Source organism: Tachypleus tridentatus, chromosome 2 (assembly GCF_004210375.1).
Source record: "Tachypleus tridentatus isolate NWPU-2018 chromosome 2, ASM421037v1, whole genome shotgun sequence".
NCBI lineage: Eukaryota > Metazoa > Arthropoda > Merostomata > Xiphosura > Limulidae > Tachypleus > Tachypleus tridentatus.
Window position 1 is genome coordinate 47,549,236 of NC_134826.1, and position 17,183 is coordinate 47,566,418.

Genomic DNA, 17,183 nt, shown 5'->3' on the forward strand with positions numbered 1-17,183 from the left:
TTCACCATTATGTGTATTTGAATAATAGTTACACCATGTAATTATGTTTGATTTTTATTTGTCATCTTGTTATATTTGATACCATTTAAACTTTGAACTTTTTTTAATGTTGGACATTATTCCTAATTGTATAATAAAATCATTTCCAGTGGCTACATTCACTACACGGAAATGTACGACATGCTACGAAACATGGATCCACCTCTAGGGTTTGGTAACAAATGTCCTTATAGACTAGCTTACAAGGTAAATGTAATTAAGGTGTTCCAAGTATTGTTGGTACAGGAAATGGTGCTTTTGTGTTTATTTTTATAATTTTATGAGGGTCATCACCCAAAACTTATTAACTGTATGAAAAAGGAATTTCTTAGTTTAGGATTTGATAAACAATGCATTCTATGCTTATCACAAATGTAAAGTTTCCTAATTAAAAAAAAGACACAGACTACTTTGGAATAATAAAAGTAACACTGAGTTTAATTGTATTGTTCACTGGTAGTGAAGATTACCATTAAAATGACATTATATTTTATGACATATATATCCTGTTTAGCTTTCAAGTTACTTTACGTTTAGTGACATGTCATTACAGTTAGTTATCAATAGCATACGTTCTCTAGATGGAAAGACGTTTGTTTTCCACTAAACAAACTTTTATTCAAAAATATCTTGAATCTTGGGTGACGAATGCTAGTGATAACCTACATAAAGTTTCAGTTGATTTAATGTGGGTGTCACTTTACACGTTTTTCTTGTTCTTCTTACAGAAGTTAATTCGTATGAACATGCCCATAACAGAAGAAGGAAAAGTTAGCTTTACTACAACCTTGTTTGCTTTGATCCGAGAAAACCTTATCATTAAAATGAGGCCTGGTAAGTCATAATAATTTACTCTGCATTATGTGCTTAAGATATCACTGTTATTTCCCAGTCAAGTTGATTAACAGTAATACAACTCAATTTTGTAGATTTCAAGGCTGGATTTTGGCAATGTTTAAAGTAGTTTTTGTAAAGTTTATTGCAACACTTTAATGAAAGATAACTGAATGGAAGCTAGAAATGAGAATCCAAAGTCCATTACTTCAGTAAACAAAATAGAATTCTGTCAGAGAATCCAAAGGCAGCAGGTTAACTGAACTTTACTTCAGTAAACAAAATAGAATCCTGTCAGAGAATCTGAAGACAACATGTTAGCTGAGTGTTACTCCTGTAAGCAAAATTGGAATCCTGTCAGACAATCCAAAGACAACAGGTTAGCTGAGCATTACTTCAGTAAATAAAATAGAATCTTGTCAGAGAATCCAAAGACAACAGATTAACTCTTACTTCTGTAAACAAAATAGAATCCTGTCAGAGAATCTGAAGACAAAATGTTAGCTGAGTGTTATTCCTGTAAACAAAATGGAATCCTGTCAGAGAATCCAAAGACAACAGGTTGACAGAACATTACTTCTGTAAACAAAATAGAATCTTGTCAGAGAATCCAAAGACAACAGATCAACTGAATTTTATCTCAGTAAACAAAACAGAATCCTGTCAGAGAATCCAAAGACAACAGGTTGACTGAACATTACTTCAGTAAACAAAATAAAATTCTGTCATATACTGTCTGTTTGTACATCTCATACTTTGGGAATTAAATAATTATATAACAAAAAAGAGATAGTGAGAACCCACATGAAATGTCTTAGTCAAAGAATGAGGAAAACATCCCAAAAGGCATGAAGGCCTTTGTAATGCTCAGTTAACAAGATGAAAGTGTAACACTGTTTTGAGCTCAAGTGTTCCATATATAATGTGTTTAGCCAACACCTGATATTTAATGTTAGGAAATACAGTTCTACTATTTTATAATAATTTAATATCTTTTCAGACAAACGTTATTTTAGCACTCATCGTAGTTATAATTCTCAACTCTGTTTTAAAGCAAGATGTATTTGTAATTATGTTTCTGGCTATTTTTGTTTTGTACAATATAAACGATTAATATCTTTGACATTGTCTTTTCAGCTGAGGAAATGGATATAGCAGACAGAGAACTTAGGGAAACAATTAGAAAAATATGGCCCTTTCAAGCTAAGAAATTAATGGATAAGATTTTGCCGAATAACGATGGTAAGATTTATTAGGATTTTTTTTTCAGAAGATCAGTTAAGGAGACACTCTGAATAGAGAGCAGAGCAGTGGTGGGGTTAGAAGTGATGGTGGCTAAGATGGTTAACCACCCTCCTTTTTAATTGTTTTCAAAAATTGTCATGTTTTAAAATATTTGTTAAATAAGGCATCTTCAAAAATTGGACATAATTTTTTTTAAACATTTTTTGACACATGAGACCTTCTTACAGAAATCAGGTGTTTTTACAACACAAGTTCATGTTGTTTTAGTTGTAAAACTGTGTAATTTGTCTTCTAATGCTGTATCATAGTACAAAACATGGTAAGTGTTATTTCAGCATTAAATTTTATGTAAAGATTATTCAATGTCCCATTTTTAATGCAGAACCGGCATAGCCAGGTAGTTAAGGCACTTGACTCATAATCGTATGGTCATGGGTTTGAATCCTCGTCATAACAAACATGCTCACCCTTTCAGCCGTGTGGGCATTATAATGTGATGGTCAATCCTGCTATTTGTTGGTAAAAGAGTAGCCCAAGAGCTGGCCATTTGTAGTGATGACTAGTGGCCTTCCCTCTAGTCTTACACTGCTAAATTAGGAATGGCTAACACAGATAGCCCTCGTGTAGCTTTGCACGAAATTCAAAATCAAACATTATTAATACTTCCTAATAATGTGAAATCTCATTAAAGAAACTTGCACAATGTTATATGAATTCACATTTATTCAACAAACAGTTTTCTTTAAGGAAGAGTTTACATTAAACCAGTGAACTTTAGTAAATGGTTGAATATTTGGTATTGCCCTTTTGGTATGTTTTCATGTAATATGTTAATTTATTAATTAGTTTTTATTTGATCGTTATCTGTTGTGCCATTTTATTTCTTCTCTTGCTCTTCTTTCTTTGTCTCTTTTTACTACCATAGTTACCCCACTCGGCCTTATAACGCTGGACTTCAGGGTTCAGTTCCTTATGGTAGCTAGGCAGAGTGTAGATTAGTCCATTGTCTAGCTTTGTGCTGAAATATAACAAATGAAACTGATGGAACAACAGTAAATGCAGAGTTACATAGTTCAGGCAACTGAGTTGAGCACAACAATTAACCCGATGTGGCTTTGCTTTAGAAAATAAACAAATGTAATCTTCTCTTATTGATATCGTTGGCACATGAGCCACCAGATCATGACAAGACATGACGACATGGTGAAGTTACAAGATTATTTTAAAATAATGTACTCAACATTTGTAGCTGTAACTAATCCAGTTACAGTCCCTAAAAGTCCCTCACATACTTCATCTCTCCCTCCCCACACACACAGCCCCCTCATTTGCATTTTGATTTTTTGTAAATACTTAAATGTCTCTGCTTATGATTTTAAATTGTACCATTGTTTCCTTCATTGTTATAATCCTTTAAATAAATAGCCCTTCAGGAAGGAAATCTAACTGTTGGAAAAATTTATGCGGGTTTATTGATCTTGGAAAATTGGAAAACCTCACGATTCGGCCAGTTACCAACTGAAACAAATCTGACAGTGAGTAGCCATTTTTCTTTTGGCATCATTTAAATTGAATAATACAATTAGTTATTCGTGTATATATGTTTAACAGTCATCTTCTCCAAATGTGAAATAACCTAATTTTATGTACTTTTCGATTAATTTATATTTTCAATTAGTTAAACATTGTCCCTCACTGTTGCCTGTCTTAAAATTTCAGCACCACCTCGAGTGCATTTGGCAAGTTTCTTTTCATTGTGTTTCATTATGTCTGTAAATATACAAACTTCAGAATCTGCTCTTGTTATTGTTTTTAGCTTTTGTGTATTATGTTTGAAGCATTGTGTCTCATCTTATCTGTTCAATAACATATGAAGCACTTTTTTATTATTTTTGTTCATTGCTGTACCAAATACTTTTTATTTCAACGGACCCAAATATGTTAATAAATTTGCCTTCGTGCTTATTATTATTATTAATTTATCAATTTGTTTCGATTTTGTCTATTGTCTCGTGTCTGTAAATGATATTTAATTTGAGCTTATGATTATTTTCATGTTGCCTGAACATTATGTAAGAATGTTTATTTTCCAAAATTTATTGTAATGCGTGCCCTTTAATAATGTCGTATCTCTTAATCACGTTTAATTCTAATTTATTTTTAAAAGCTATGTCACCTTTTTTTTCTGCATAAAATAATGCATGCGTTTGTTTACCAAAGTCTGCATTGTCCATATGCTGTCAAATACTATTTTCGTTTATTAATCTTGCATCTACTAATCATAGAATTGTCCTGATGGCTCGGCTAATAACGTTAAAATTCCGGTTTCAGTACTTGCAGTTGATAGAGCACAGATACTTCTTTGTGTAACTTTGTGCGAAATTCAAAAACCAAACCTTTTTTTCGAATTCGAAATCCTGTAAGCTATGCAAGGAGGTGTAATGTTAGGTAAGTCAGAGAACCTGTGTAGTGCGATTATTACTGTTTGTTTGAAATATTATGTTTTTTGTCGAGTTCGTTTTCGACTTACATAAATTTATGTGATGCTAGATTAATGTGTATTTGTTCTGTTCACAGGAGGAAAATACATCTGCTCCTCAGACAGACCCAGCGGTAATTTTTAACCTCCTATTACCTCTCTTCTCCTAAATAATCAATCATAATTGTTCGGAATTTTAATATATTTGATTCGTTTCGAACCGTTTTTTTTTTTTTTTTTGCGTGATGGCTGATTTACGTGACTTTTATTCACATAAAAATGAAAACTCTTTACCGTTAATTAGTGTAAGTTGATTTGTTTCGTTTATAAATAGAGTCACAACAGTGTTATGACCTCGAAACTAACCTACAAACCTATGTCTGATACGTAAGCTTTGTTTACAGGAATTTGAAGCACTGTTTGTTAGTTGGTTTTTGTTTTGTTATTTCAAAAAAAAGTAAAGTGTTTACTGTCGTTATTATATGGTTGTCGACTATCATTCGTGGCAGGTAGTAATCATTGCATTCTTGGCTGTATATTTCGAATACTTAAATGACTTATTAATGTGGCCTGAACGTTGTCATTTCGTTTCTTGTTACTTAGAAATGCATATTTCATGTCTACGAGTGCACAGAACTAAACATTACTAAATTATGGTGCAACTTTAACGGTTTTGTTTTAATATATATACACGTAAATACTTGTGGTGTTGGAGCAACATTTTTTATGTATCGTCTAACACCTTTCCTTTACGTGTTTAATTGTTGTATTAATAACTGTTGTCTATTCACTCGGTTTAGCGGCCGTCCTTGCTACGCCGTCTCATGGGTGCAGTCAGGAACTCGAATTCACGCGCAGCAAGTCACGAGAGCCTCAACCAAGACGAAGAACATTATGAAGATGCTGACAGTCGATCTTTACGGTCGCGAAGAGGGTCGTTTCGCAACTCAAGACTAAGGTAAATAACGTTTCACTTTATTATTTGATTTCTACTGTCATGACGAGGATCGTTTCGCATCCCAAGAATGAGATTCGTTTATGTTACGTTCATCACGGAATGTATCAGATTGGTAAATAACTGTTTTTAAATGTACATCTTACCATTGTCACAGTGTAATTTTGAAGTTGATTTGTTTGTGTTTGTTTTTTTCGTCTTGGTTAAAGTAACATTTCAACTTATTAAACACGTTTAAAAGGCGTTTTAGGTAATCGTTAATTTTAAATGTTTTGGTAAGTTTCTTTGGGGTTCGCTCCAGTATAGTTCGGAGACAATGATTTGAATAGCTAGTGCAAATATGTCAAGATATAACACTTCGCTATCCTCTCACGTATTCTATGACATAACACTCCTCAGCTTTCTGTCACAGCCACAACCTACGTGCCATTGTCCATAACTTGATGAGTTGTTAACGTCGCTGTTTATTATCAAGATAATAAAATTCGTCACAGATTACAAATTTAATAAAAAAATCACTTTCGAATTGTTGCTGGTTTTTCGTTTTTCCAGAACAATAATTAATTCTTGAAGTTAACTTTTTTGCGAGCAATTTATTTTTTACAGCACAAATATTAAACTCCATCTGTTAATGAAATGAAGAACTGATAAATTAAGTTTACTTATTCTTGAGAATTTGAGACAGGTCATTAAACTGACGGGATATTCTATTAAGCCTGGAATCTGTGAATTAAAATCACGTGTTTTGCGGAAATTTCGTTTTCCACTTTCATCTCAATTTTATTGTTTAGAATTCAAAATCACAGACGTGTAAGAACAAGTTCAGATTCATCTTCTGTTTCCCACAAGTTACTGCCCAAGAGGCCTTTCCTACAGTACCAGAAATCGTCAGTTGAACTGAACGATGAGAGACAAAAGATTCTCTGAAAGTTTTCTTGAAGTAAAAATGTATTCCATAGACGACTGGTATGGGTATTAAAACTTTAATTAAAATAAAGTACAGAACAACGTTTTCACCTTCTTAGGTAATCTTCACTTTTGCAACTTTATGTATGTAATACAGTACTTTAAAAGTTACTGTTTAAACGTGAAAAGGTGGCAGAGCATCAGAAACCAACAGAATATTCTGATTATGACCTTAAATGTAACTTACACATTTTATCGTTATTGTGTAGAAACTTTTAATTCAGGTACGTTTACACTAGACAATGTTATATTGTTTATTCCAAAAACCTACCCTAGGTCTTGTTTGATTGCACTTGTAAAATTGTAACGTTTCCTCCACACACGCAAAAAAAACAAAAAAACCACTTGACTTTCGTCTTTACAATTTTTTTTTACTTTTGCTGAAAGTAGCTCAGAATATTTTAAAACATTTGTACACAAACTTAATTATGTTCCCCCCAAACAAAAAAATGGATGCAAAAGTTTTGATGTTTTAGCTTTGATATTACCATAATTAACCTTTAGAGAAAAGTGAAAATATATTACAAATTTACAACGCTTAAATCAAAGATTCGATTTCCCTTGGTAGACACAGCAGATAGCCCAATGTGGCTTTGCTATAAGAAAAGAAAAACATACGCGTATTTTTGCAGAGGCCCACTGAGAAGATTGGATCAATCATTTGTCAGTTTTACTTGTGTATATTGCTTTAGACTACATATTTAATAGTTCATGTTTTGTTAATTTGGATGTTGTTTTTAAATATGATATAATGATTGTGTGAAATATAGAACTTTCATAAAAATTTAGGCCGCTATTAATATTTCTAAGTTTTCTGGAGTATGTAGAAAACTAATATAATCGCACCAAACACGTTCGCCCTTTCAGCCGTGGAAGCGTTATATGTGCCGTTTAATCCCACTTTTCGTTGGTAAAAGAGTATCCAAGGTTTGGAGGTGGGTGGTGATGATTAGCTGCCTTCCCTCTAAACTTACACTGCTAAATTAGGGACGGCTAGCGCAGATAGACCTCGAGTACCTTTGCGCGAAATTCAAAACAAACCACACCCAACTAGTATGATAATAAAATGCCAGACTTGAATGAGTTAAATTAGTTAATCACTTCATTATTAATTAGCGAGTCAGACAGCGTGAATTAATCTGTGATTCAGTTACTAAGTTAATCAGTCAGTGTAGCTCTTTTCAGTCAATTAGCGGATAATTTATGCATAAATTATGTATCTCTGATTTAATCGTTCACTTGTTTCAGAATTTCTGTTATAAAGTTGTAAGTTGAGTTAAGCCTCCAAGTGGACACATGTTATTGAAGAATTTAATTAATTCGTATCGTTAGGTGAACTGAACTTTCACACCCTCCTCAAAAAACAATTATATTTTCAAATAAATCTCAAGATACACTTTTTTCACTTACAGAACAACTTTTACTCGTCCAGTTTTGTTATAATTAAACTTATGTTTTCTATCTTCTGAACAGCATTGACAAAATCCACGACAATTCGGAAAGCACGTGGCAGCGGTCTTTCAGTTTTCTACGTCGTGGAAGTAGTCGAAGGAAACGACACAGTGCGGATAGTGAAATTTCCGGATCGCAGGTCTGGTTGGACACCTTTCGTGACAAGATTGAGTTTGCATGGTTTAAGTTCGCCTTTGGGCTTTGGACACTTTTATCAGCATGTTTGAAACAGCATGTTCAGAAAAATGTTTTGTTGCATGTAGACACTACGACGTTTTCACTAAAGCCATTTTTATGAGTATCGTTTTTAAGGTATTTTTTGGCTCTCGAATCATTTTATACAGGTAATGTCTTCAGCCTTTGTAAAGATGTCCATATAAAACCTGATTAGGAATCGTATCTATCTTGACGTAATATCAATGACAGTAACTGAGTTAAATAATAAAACTTATAGGAAGTTGGTACCTTAAACTAAACTTATTCATAGAAGATGTGTGCTTATCGTATAGAAGCATGTTATTTGGGTATTAAGTATATTAATTACTTTTTGGTTATGGCATTAAAACTTGGATTTTTTTTTCATTTAATCGGTTTATTGTTGGCCTGCCTTCACTGTTCCAATTTTAAAACCATAGCTGTCAGTGGCGAATTTGAGGTTGTGTGAGCCATAGGGCTAATCAGTTTTTGTGGGCCTTACATCCCATGTAATTTTACATAGAATAAAATTATCATTAAGACCATAAGCCCCCTCTAGCCCCTACCTAACTACGCCACTGATAGGTGTGGATTAATATGTACTGGTATAGCTAATGTGTTGAAAAGTCCGTATGTGATGTATCATTAAATATATTTTGTTGTTATTCCAATGGGGAAATAAACCTGCTGGTTTCTCTTGAAAGCATGACCAAGGTGCGGTCTTTCTGGGTTTCTGTTGTCTGTCATCTCGTTGGTCTAAGTTCCTGATGAAAATATTGAACTACGAAACCAAAATATCGGTTTCATTCCAGGTTTTAGTCAATCATGCACCATCCGAAAGCAACAAACAAAACCACAACCTAAGAAGACCTCAATTTGCCCTCAGTGAAAGATACGATAAATCGGTCATATTCAACCACAATATTCCTTTTAGCCTTCAAACTATTGAAGATACTAGTCTTGCGTCAAACAACTATAGGGTCTCGCCTTTTGATCGGAAACTATCGTCTTATTCCCCTTACCGCCATCTTACTTCTGTCAATCGAACTACGCAGCATTCATCTTCCGCTTTGCCCAACAATGTTACATCAGCCACAGGACATCAATTAGACTTACCTGTTCGTAGCTTTACAACTTGTAATAGTTTGTCAAGACCAAGACGAAATGATTCGTTTTTACGGTCTGTTGATTCCGATTTTAAAGGCAACCACGTAAAAGAAAAAAATAGTTGTATTCCTGTTATCGGTAAGAAGAAAGTGTTCCACGTAACTACTGTATGAGCCTAAAACTCCTGTAAATTCTCTACGAAGTATTTCAAGAAGATTGTTTCTTCTCGAATGGAATCAGATGTGAATTGAAAGTATAACCAGTCACTACCGAAACCTTCGGAAGTAACAAACAAAATGTCTAATACTCCATTATTAATGTCTATAACGCTTTCTACCTTTTTAACATTTCAAGCTGAATCGAAAATAATGTTTGGTCTCTGTTTTTTTCGTCAAGAATATTGTATTATGTTAACGTGTTAAGCAAGGAAGATAGAAACATGAATGATAAAGAACTTTTATTGTGTGCTGTTCAGTTAAAAGTATCGTTAACCACTGGTAAACTATAAACAATATTCGGTTCGCCATTTGTAAACGAACGCCCGATTAATCATGTATCTTAGAACGGCTGGTATGAGTATTAACTTTTACTAGTAAGCAGAGAATATGTTAATATTACCAGCCATTCTGAGATACATTTTTATTTCAAATGTGTTTCTCGTCATCAATAAGTCCGATTAATCAGTAAGATGCCATTTGTATGACAATAAATTTTTTTATGAAATAACTTTGATATTGAAAAGCTTGATGTGTTTTTTTCCTTTGTTCTGTTTTTAACTTGTAACGTGGATTTTTCGTGTTGTTAGTGGTTCACGTTTATAAAGGCTTCGCTAAAACAAATTTTATATTTAGAAATCAAAGAAATTTCATTTTTTTTATCTTAATGTTAAGTGTTCGTTGAATGTATTAATTTTTACGATCAAAAATGACTTCTTTTTTTTCATATAACATATTTTTATTTCTTAGTGTCCATTCTTAACCTCATCTAAACTGAAATGTTTCATAATATTTGACTCGTTTTTGAAGTTATTTATTCCAAAATATTAATTTGTTCATTTTATTTCATCTCGTAGTTTCATCATAAAAATAAAATAACCATTTTATAGAATGGTATATGAATATTTGGTCATATGTTTGTTTTATTGTACCTCAAGAAAGAACCAATTGGAATATAGTTGGTTTAAGTATTTTAACGGACTGCAACTCCCTGTTGAAAGAAAAGGGAACGAAGGTTCGACTTCAAAAGAAAGCCTACAAGAAAGTATACAAGCCGAAAAGTCGTCTGCTTTTCTTTCAACAGACAGTTGCAGTCCGTTAAAGTTCTCAAATTTATTGTGTCTAACTCTTGCTAACGTTCCATTAAAACACCATTTCAAATGTGTTTCTTGAGCCACAAATTTCTTACCATTCATGAGACTGTTGAATGCATATTTTCGGATTAATTTGTACAAATTTGTATTTCTTGCAATTCAGTCTTAGTGATAATAGTTAGTCCTTACTTTCAAAATGCATCAGAATGAAAACCTAGGCTTAGCAACGGCGAGCCGATGTGTCTTGTAAATTAAACAATGACTTGCTTAAAATTATATAAATAATGTTCAGTTACATTATTTTTTTTTTTTTTTAGTACGAGAAGGAAGTTGGACATCATGTCGGCGTATAATTAGTGATTACAATATTATTAAGGTTTAATAACTTGGTTAACATAACAACTAGGCACAATTACTGATTAGTATGTTAACAAGGCCTAATAACCTGTCTAATATGACAACTAAGCATAATTATCTGTTAATAATTTAAGAAGGCATAATTACTGATTAGTATGATAACGAGGCCTAATAACCTGTCTAATATGACAACTAAGCATAATTACCTGTTAATAATTTAAGAAGGCGTAATTCCTGATTAGTATGCTAACTAAGCATAATTACCTGTTAATAATACAGCAAAGCACAATTATTGATTAGTATGATAACAAGACAAATTACTGGTTGGTATAAGTAATTACCATTTATTCATAGGTCCTTAATGTGAAGTTTATTTTTGTTTTGTTGTTGTTTTTTTCTGACTGGATAAAATACATTTAGTTTGATATGCTAGTAAAACAATTTTCTAAACATTAAAGAGAGCATATCTTTACTTAGGGTTAGCTTTAGATTTAAAGGTTATTTTAAAGAGTGTACGCAATCTTGCCATTGTTTGCACGTTTGCATTTGATCAACCCAGTGCATGCTCACGTGTAATTGGTGGAAATGTTACCGCATGTTTTTTTGTTTTTTACCATTATTTTATTGTAGAGCACATTGTTGACGTCAGAAGAACTGGAACTGATCTTCAGTCTGTTTCTTGTTTAGTTGTATTTTTTTTGTTATATTTTACTTTTTGGTACAGGTTTATTTATGCGGAAGACTGAGTGACGTTGAGGAGTGTTATGAGGTACGTTGACCCTGCATGATATTTACCTTACTTTTTTTTTGAGAAGAATGGCTCATTTTTACTTTACGCTGAAAGATATTCACTTAAAGCTTTTTGTTAATGTTTTATTTCATCTAACGCATACACTCCTTTAGTAAACAACAATAAATATGTTTTATCTCTCAATTATAAATTTATAACATAATTCGTGGCTTCATTTTTAAAAAAATCTCTTCTGAAGTATTATATCTAAAAATGCTTTTAGCTTTCTGCTCATTCGAATACAGTTGATACAAAATGTGGGTGCTTCTTTTTAACACTTTATTAAAATAATGATATACTAAATGTTATCACGATATGGTTAAAAAGAAGAAAAAATAATTACCTCTCTAAATGGCTCAGTGGTAAGTTTACTGACTTACTACACTAAAATCCGGGGTTCGATTCTCCGTGGTGAACACAGCAAATAGCTATTAAAACAAACAAGAAATCACATTTTGTGGCGTATCTTCGTCTCTGATAGCTCCTCACCATATCGGAGGGTTTGTAACGCTAAGAATCGGGTTTCGATACTCGCGGTGGGCACAGCACAGATTACCCATTGTACAGCTTTTAGCTTAACAACAAACAAACAAAACTTATCCTGTACAGATAAAAGTATAAAAATGTTTAAAAGAGTTTTCAAACTTATTGTGTCAGAGAAGGCTTTAGAAAAATGTTTGTGTGTTAATGTTATAATAACCGTTGAAATAAAAAAAATTAAATGTGGTCATCGTTTCGACCCAAATAAAATTAACCTTCCTGGTTAGCTGTTTTATATATCTTTAGAAGCTAACTAAACGTTTTCAGATTTCTTTTCGACTGCTAAAGTCGTCAGAACAATGAAGAGTGAAAATCCTTTAATTATTCAGTAATTTAGATTTCAAATAATCGTCTGTTAATATGTTTCCTATCGGAGATTTCTCGTAAGACGTTTTGTAAAATAGTGAGTTGTATATTTCAATAACGAGGAAGTTTTATTTTTTTCTTCAACACAGATTGTTACATAGGATGACATTACCTAGAAATATTCCAATGTTCTGTATTTTTAGGCCATATGGGGATTTTTTTAAAATTAGAGATAATATATTTGTTTGCATTTTCTTGCGTTTTATTCGATGATTTGTATGTAAAGATAAAAACTCAGGAAGTTTGTTTTCTATCACCGATTCCAATGCTGAACTGATGAAAGAAGGATATTTGAACTATTTTCTTATGTATTCTGAAGATATATTTCTATAAGCTTTTGGCAGCTCAGCACTAAGTCTGAGTGCTTATAACGCTAAAAATCAGGTTTCCATGACCACGATTGGCAAAACACAGATAACTAATTGTGTAGTTTTGCGCTTGACAACTGCAGAAATTCTATCAAACATTTTTATAAAGAAATTATCTCCTTTTTACGTTCTCCAGTTTTGTTTTTGACATTCACATGAGTGCTCCTGGTATAGGGGTTAAAACACTTAATTTCGTTATTACGGCATTGTATAGTTATCTACTAGCACAAAACCTTACTTAAATGATATTAAATATAGTTACCAAACCTGAATTACAAGAACATTATAATATTTCTACGATAGAAAAAGAAAAATAGACCATGTTGAACCACGAACAAACAAATAAAAACTATTCATTATTCCACAAGCCTGGTATGGCCAGATGGTTAAGGCACTCGACTCGTAAAATCGAGGGTCGTGGGTTCGAACCCCCGTCGCACCAAACATGCTCGCCTTTTCAGCTGTGGGGGCGTTATAATGTGACGCTCAATCCCACTATTTTTTGGTAAAAGAGTAGACCAAGAGTTGGCGGTGGGCTGTGATGACTAGCTGCTTTCCCTCTAGTGTTACACTGCTAAATTAGAGACGACTAGCGCAAATAGCCCTCGCGAAATTCAAAACAAACAAACTACATTCTGTGTTGTTTTTCAATACAATCTCATTTAGAACACAAAACAGCGCAGATAGACCTCGTGTAGCTTTTCGCGAAACTTAAAACAAACAATCATTGTTCCACAACCAATAAGTTGAATCCGTGCAATTCACGTAAGTATGAAAGCACAATTCAACCTTACGCTACATCTGGCTGTATACATTCATTAATATTTGGCCTGGGTTGAGTCTTCAGGCAGCATCGCTTTTTTTTTGCTTTTTTTTTTACATAAGCATGATTATAAGCATGGACCTTTTGTTGCTGTTGCGATCAGGACTCCATTTATTTATATCAGTTCCCTGATTTGGCTTTAAGCATTTGGTTACGAGTAAACAAAAGGAAATATGAGAACAGAAAGCAATAACACTACCTTTCAGCAGTTCTTTCATTGCTTAAACGCCCAGTGTATCTCACAGTACGATTAAATATTGCATTGATAAGTAATCGTTAAACTTGTGATGTCATCTTTCTCTTAAGTGGGAATTTTTTAAAAGTATTTCTTGTTACAAGCGTCAGAGATGTATAATTATAGACACTATGACTCTGGGTATAAACAGGGCGTCGAAATGTTGGACGTGAACGTTACAGGACAGCCATCAACAGATAATACAGGCGAAGAGCCAGGATCCGAGGAAGTGAGTGGGTGAATCTTGTTAATATTTAATGTTTTGCAGGCTTCTTGTGGTGTGCGTGTGAGTGAAACTGTGCAGTTCCTGTCCTGCTTTGTCTTTTGTTCCATGCCTGCTTTCTTGCTTGTTTCTTTGTTACTGAATTCACTTCGGAGAGGAAATTATATTTCATATACGGAAAACAGATTCTTTTTTCCTAGAAGCAACCTGGTGATGAGAGTACTTGACTTATAGTATACGGGTCACGAGCTCAAATCCCGCAACCGAACATGTCTTTTCAGCAGTGCGGTAGTGTCACGGTCAATCCCAAATTTCGTTGGTAAAAGAGTAGCCCAAGAGTTAGTCGTGGATGATGTTGACTAGCTGCTTTCCTTCTAGTCTGTCACTTCTAAATTAGAAATTAGGAATGCAGATAGCCCTCAAGTACATTAGCGTGAAATTCAACAACAATTTCTAGAAGCTTTCGTTTGTTTTTCTTAAAAATAATAATTTGTTAGAAAGTGTACTTTTCTTAGTTTCTTAAGCATCAATACAAATTACGCAGTACTGTATCCACAATCCTAGACCTTCTGGTCAAAAACAACAACAAAAACTGTATCCTTCAGTGTAAGGTAAGACAATCCATTTTCCTGTTGATTGATAAATGTTAGATGTTTCATTAAAGGTCTTGACTTGTTTTTTGTACGTTATGTTTACAAGTTACAAATGGTTGTATGTATTTTAAAACTTAGTAACGTTTAAGCAAAGAAAGATAAAAGCACGCTAGAAAGTAGATATTGGTTTAAAGCTCTCAAATTTCACTCCATTTCTTTGAAAATTGTAGTATAAACGAAGCTTCAGAAATTTGTCAATAGATAGCATTACATGCAATTCAAGTGTGTTGTTCGCTCGAAACTCCAAATTTAAGAAATATGTCAAGCATGGACAGTAACTCGAGTCTTCAGAGTATTTTACCAAAGTATTTTATGGGGAATTTTTTTAACCTGACGTACTAACAACACCTGAACTCTCATATGAAGAAATTTCAGACACTGTACAGCTATTTGAAGAATATTTCGGGGCAAAACTCGTGCTAAGTGTTATGTTTCACTACAGAGTTAGTATGGCACTTCCATCAATTTAATTATCATATCCGATAGTCAGCATTCCGCCTGTCCGGAGGAGTCATAACACACCCAGCTGTCAAACCTGTGGAGATTAGAACCCAAGCACGTGTAACACACTCCAAAGTCCAGCGTTTTGCGTGCTGATTTAGGACGATTGAAAAATATTGTCTTTTTGTCTGTTGAGAAATGATTGTAACTGGATCAAATTCTCTGGATATGTTAAAGAAGAATTATCTTTCAGAATAACAGTGTTATTATAATACTTTTTTGTTTCACAGCAAGATGGAACACCTCGTATTTTACACTTTGTTTTAGTGAAACGCTGAACGGTGTCTTACAAACTGGTAGACGACGCTTTATAATATAGAAACAATTACGTAAACAGTTATTATGTTCCATTCCATGCCCATCTGAACTTGCAGGTTTTAAAGACCATACAAGGGAAATTTAGATCCTGTGTTTTTCCGTGTGTTTCATGTAATGGCTGCTGAAATGCACCGAGGCCTACAGAGAGCGGTAGGACAGTTGAAGTAAAAATTCTATTCGTGAAAAGTTTTGTAACGTGCTGCACGTTACTGTGACATATTTTTTATTTTAATGTTTATCCGTACCAGTGTTTGAGAATTTAATAAAAGTTAAGAAAGAATTATCTTTACACTCCAGATAAATATAAAAAAATGTTTTTATTTATACCAACGTTTTCGACTTGCAGTCTATGGGTCGCGGGTTCGAATCCCCGTCACACCAAACACGCTCACCCTTTCAGCCGTGGAGGCGCTATAATGTGACGGTTAACTCCAATATTTGTTGGTTAAAGAGCAGCCCGAGAGTTGGTGGATGGTGATAACTGACTGCCTTCCCTCTAGTCTTACACTGCTAAATTAAGGACGGCTAACGCAAATAGCCCTTGTATAGCTTTGCACGAAGTTCAAAAACAAACAAAAATCTTCAGGGTTAATGTATCATACAAACTTTGGATTAAATAAAAATACATTCTTTTATATTTATCTGGAGTGTAAAGGTAGTTTTTCTTAACTTTTATCAAAATACCTAAATCTCTCCAATGTGCACTATATATTTGGAAAGACAACAAAAAATAGTGTTTGAGAATGTAATTATTTTTTGTTTCCGTTCATTATCCGTTAGACTTCTTGAGGCCATTATAATACTCAAATAATTACCTTACGTAACAAGTTATTATAATTATTTTTGAAATTATTTCGAAAATTGTATGCTGGTATGTTTACGTTGCGTGTATATTTAATCTGTGTATGCGCGAGTGTGTTTGGGTTCTGAATGTAAGTAACGTCTATATGTCCACGTTGGGCATACTTAATTTGTACGTATATTTTGGTAAAGTATTATGTACCTATTTAAGTCCCCATGTCATGCAAGTTTTCCAAATTTGTCAGGCTGACCTGAAAAATGAAATAACCGTTTTCTTTTCTTAACACCAGGAAAGGGAAACTCACCTCCACCCCCGCACCCGGTCCCGATCACCCTCCCCAGAAAGAGTCAGGCACGACTCTTCAACCCCCCCACGACGGGGAAGATCCCCCACGCCTATCAGAAGATCTACTTCTCCTCGACGAGGCGGCCATGATATTGGATTTTCAGAAGCCGTGAATAATCTTGTTGATAGGGTAAAATATGAGACAAGTCGCAGAGGAAGAGCAAAAGGTAAGAACGACATTATAAACCAAAACGTATTCTGTATGTCATGCCCAGTCTTGGGATTTGGTCATTTCGTGACCCCAACATGTTAAAATTATCAAAGACCGATATGACTCTGCG

At 33.7% G+C, this 17,183-nt stretch overlaps 1 protein-coding gene across 6 annotated transcripts in view; it reads left to right on the forward strand.

Annotated features, from left to right (window-relative positions):
• LOC143242962 (voltage-dependent calcium channel type A subunit alpha-1-like) overlaps nucleotides 1–17,183 on the forward strand; it is a 98,533-nt gene that overhangs the window by 74,252 nt on the left and 7,098 nt on the right. For 3 of the 6 annotated variants that reach the window (XM_076486585.1, XM_076486576.1, XM_076486581.1), the window contains 10 exons: nucleotides 150–246; nucleotides 768–873; nucleotides 2,011–2,115; nucleotides 3,544–3,653; nucleotides 4,696–4,731; nucleotides 5,398–5,555; nucleotides 7,992–8,109; nucleotides 11,663–11,707; nucleotides 14,212–14,289; nucleotides 16,847–17,069. In XM_076486585.1, coding sequence (XP_076342700.1) covers nucleotides 150–246; nucleotides 768–873; nucleotides 2,011–2,115; nucleotides 3,544–3,653; nucleotides 4,696–4,731; nucleotides 5,398–5,555; nucleotides 7,992–8,109; nucleotides 11,663–11,707; nucleotides 14,212–14,289; nucleotides 16,847–17,069 — 1,076 coding nt within the window. Of the gene's footprint in view, nucleotides 1–149; nucleotides 247–767; nucleotides 874–2,010; nucleotides 2,116–3,543; nucleotides 3,654–4,695; nucleotides 4,732–5,397; nucleotides 5,556–7,991; nucleotides 8,110–8,977; nucleotides 9,999–11,662; nucleotides 11,708–14,211; nucleotides 14,290–16,846; nucleotides 17,070–17,183 lie in introns of those variants that run through there. The other 3 variants (XM_076486577.1, XM_076486578.1, XM_076486591.1) reach the window with 3 other exon arrangements.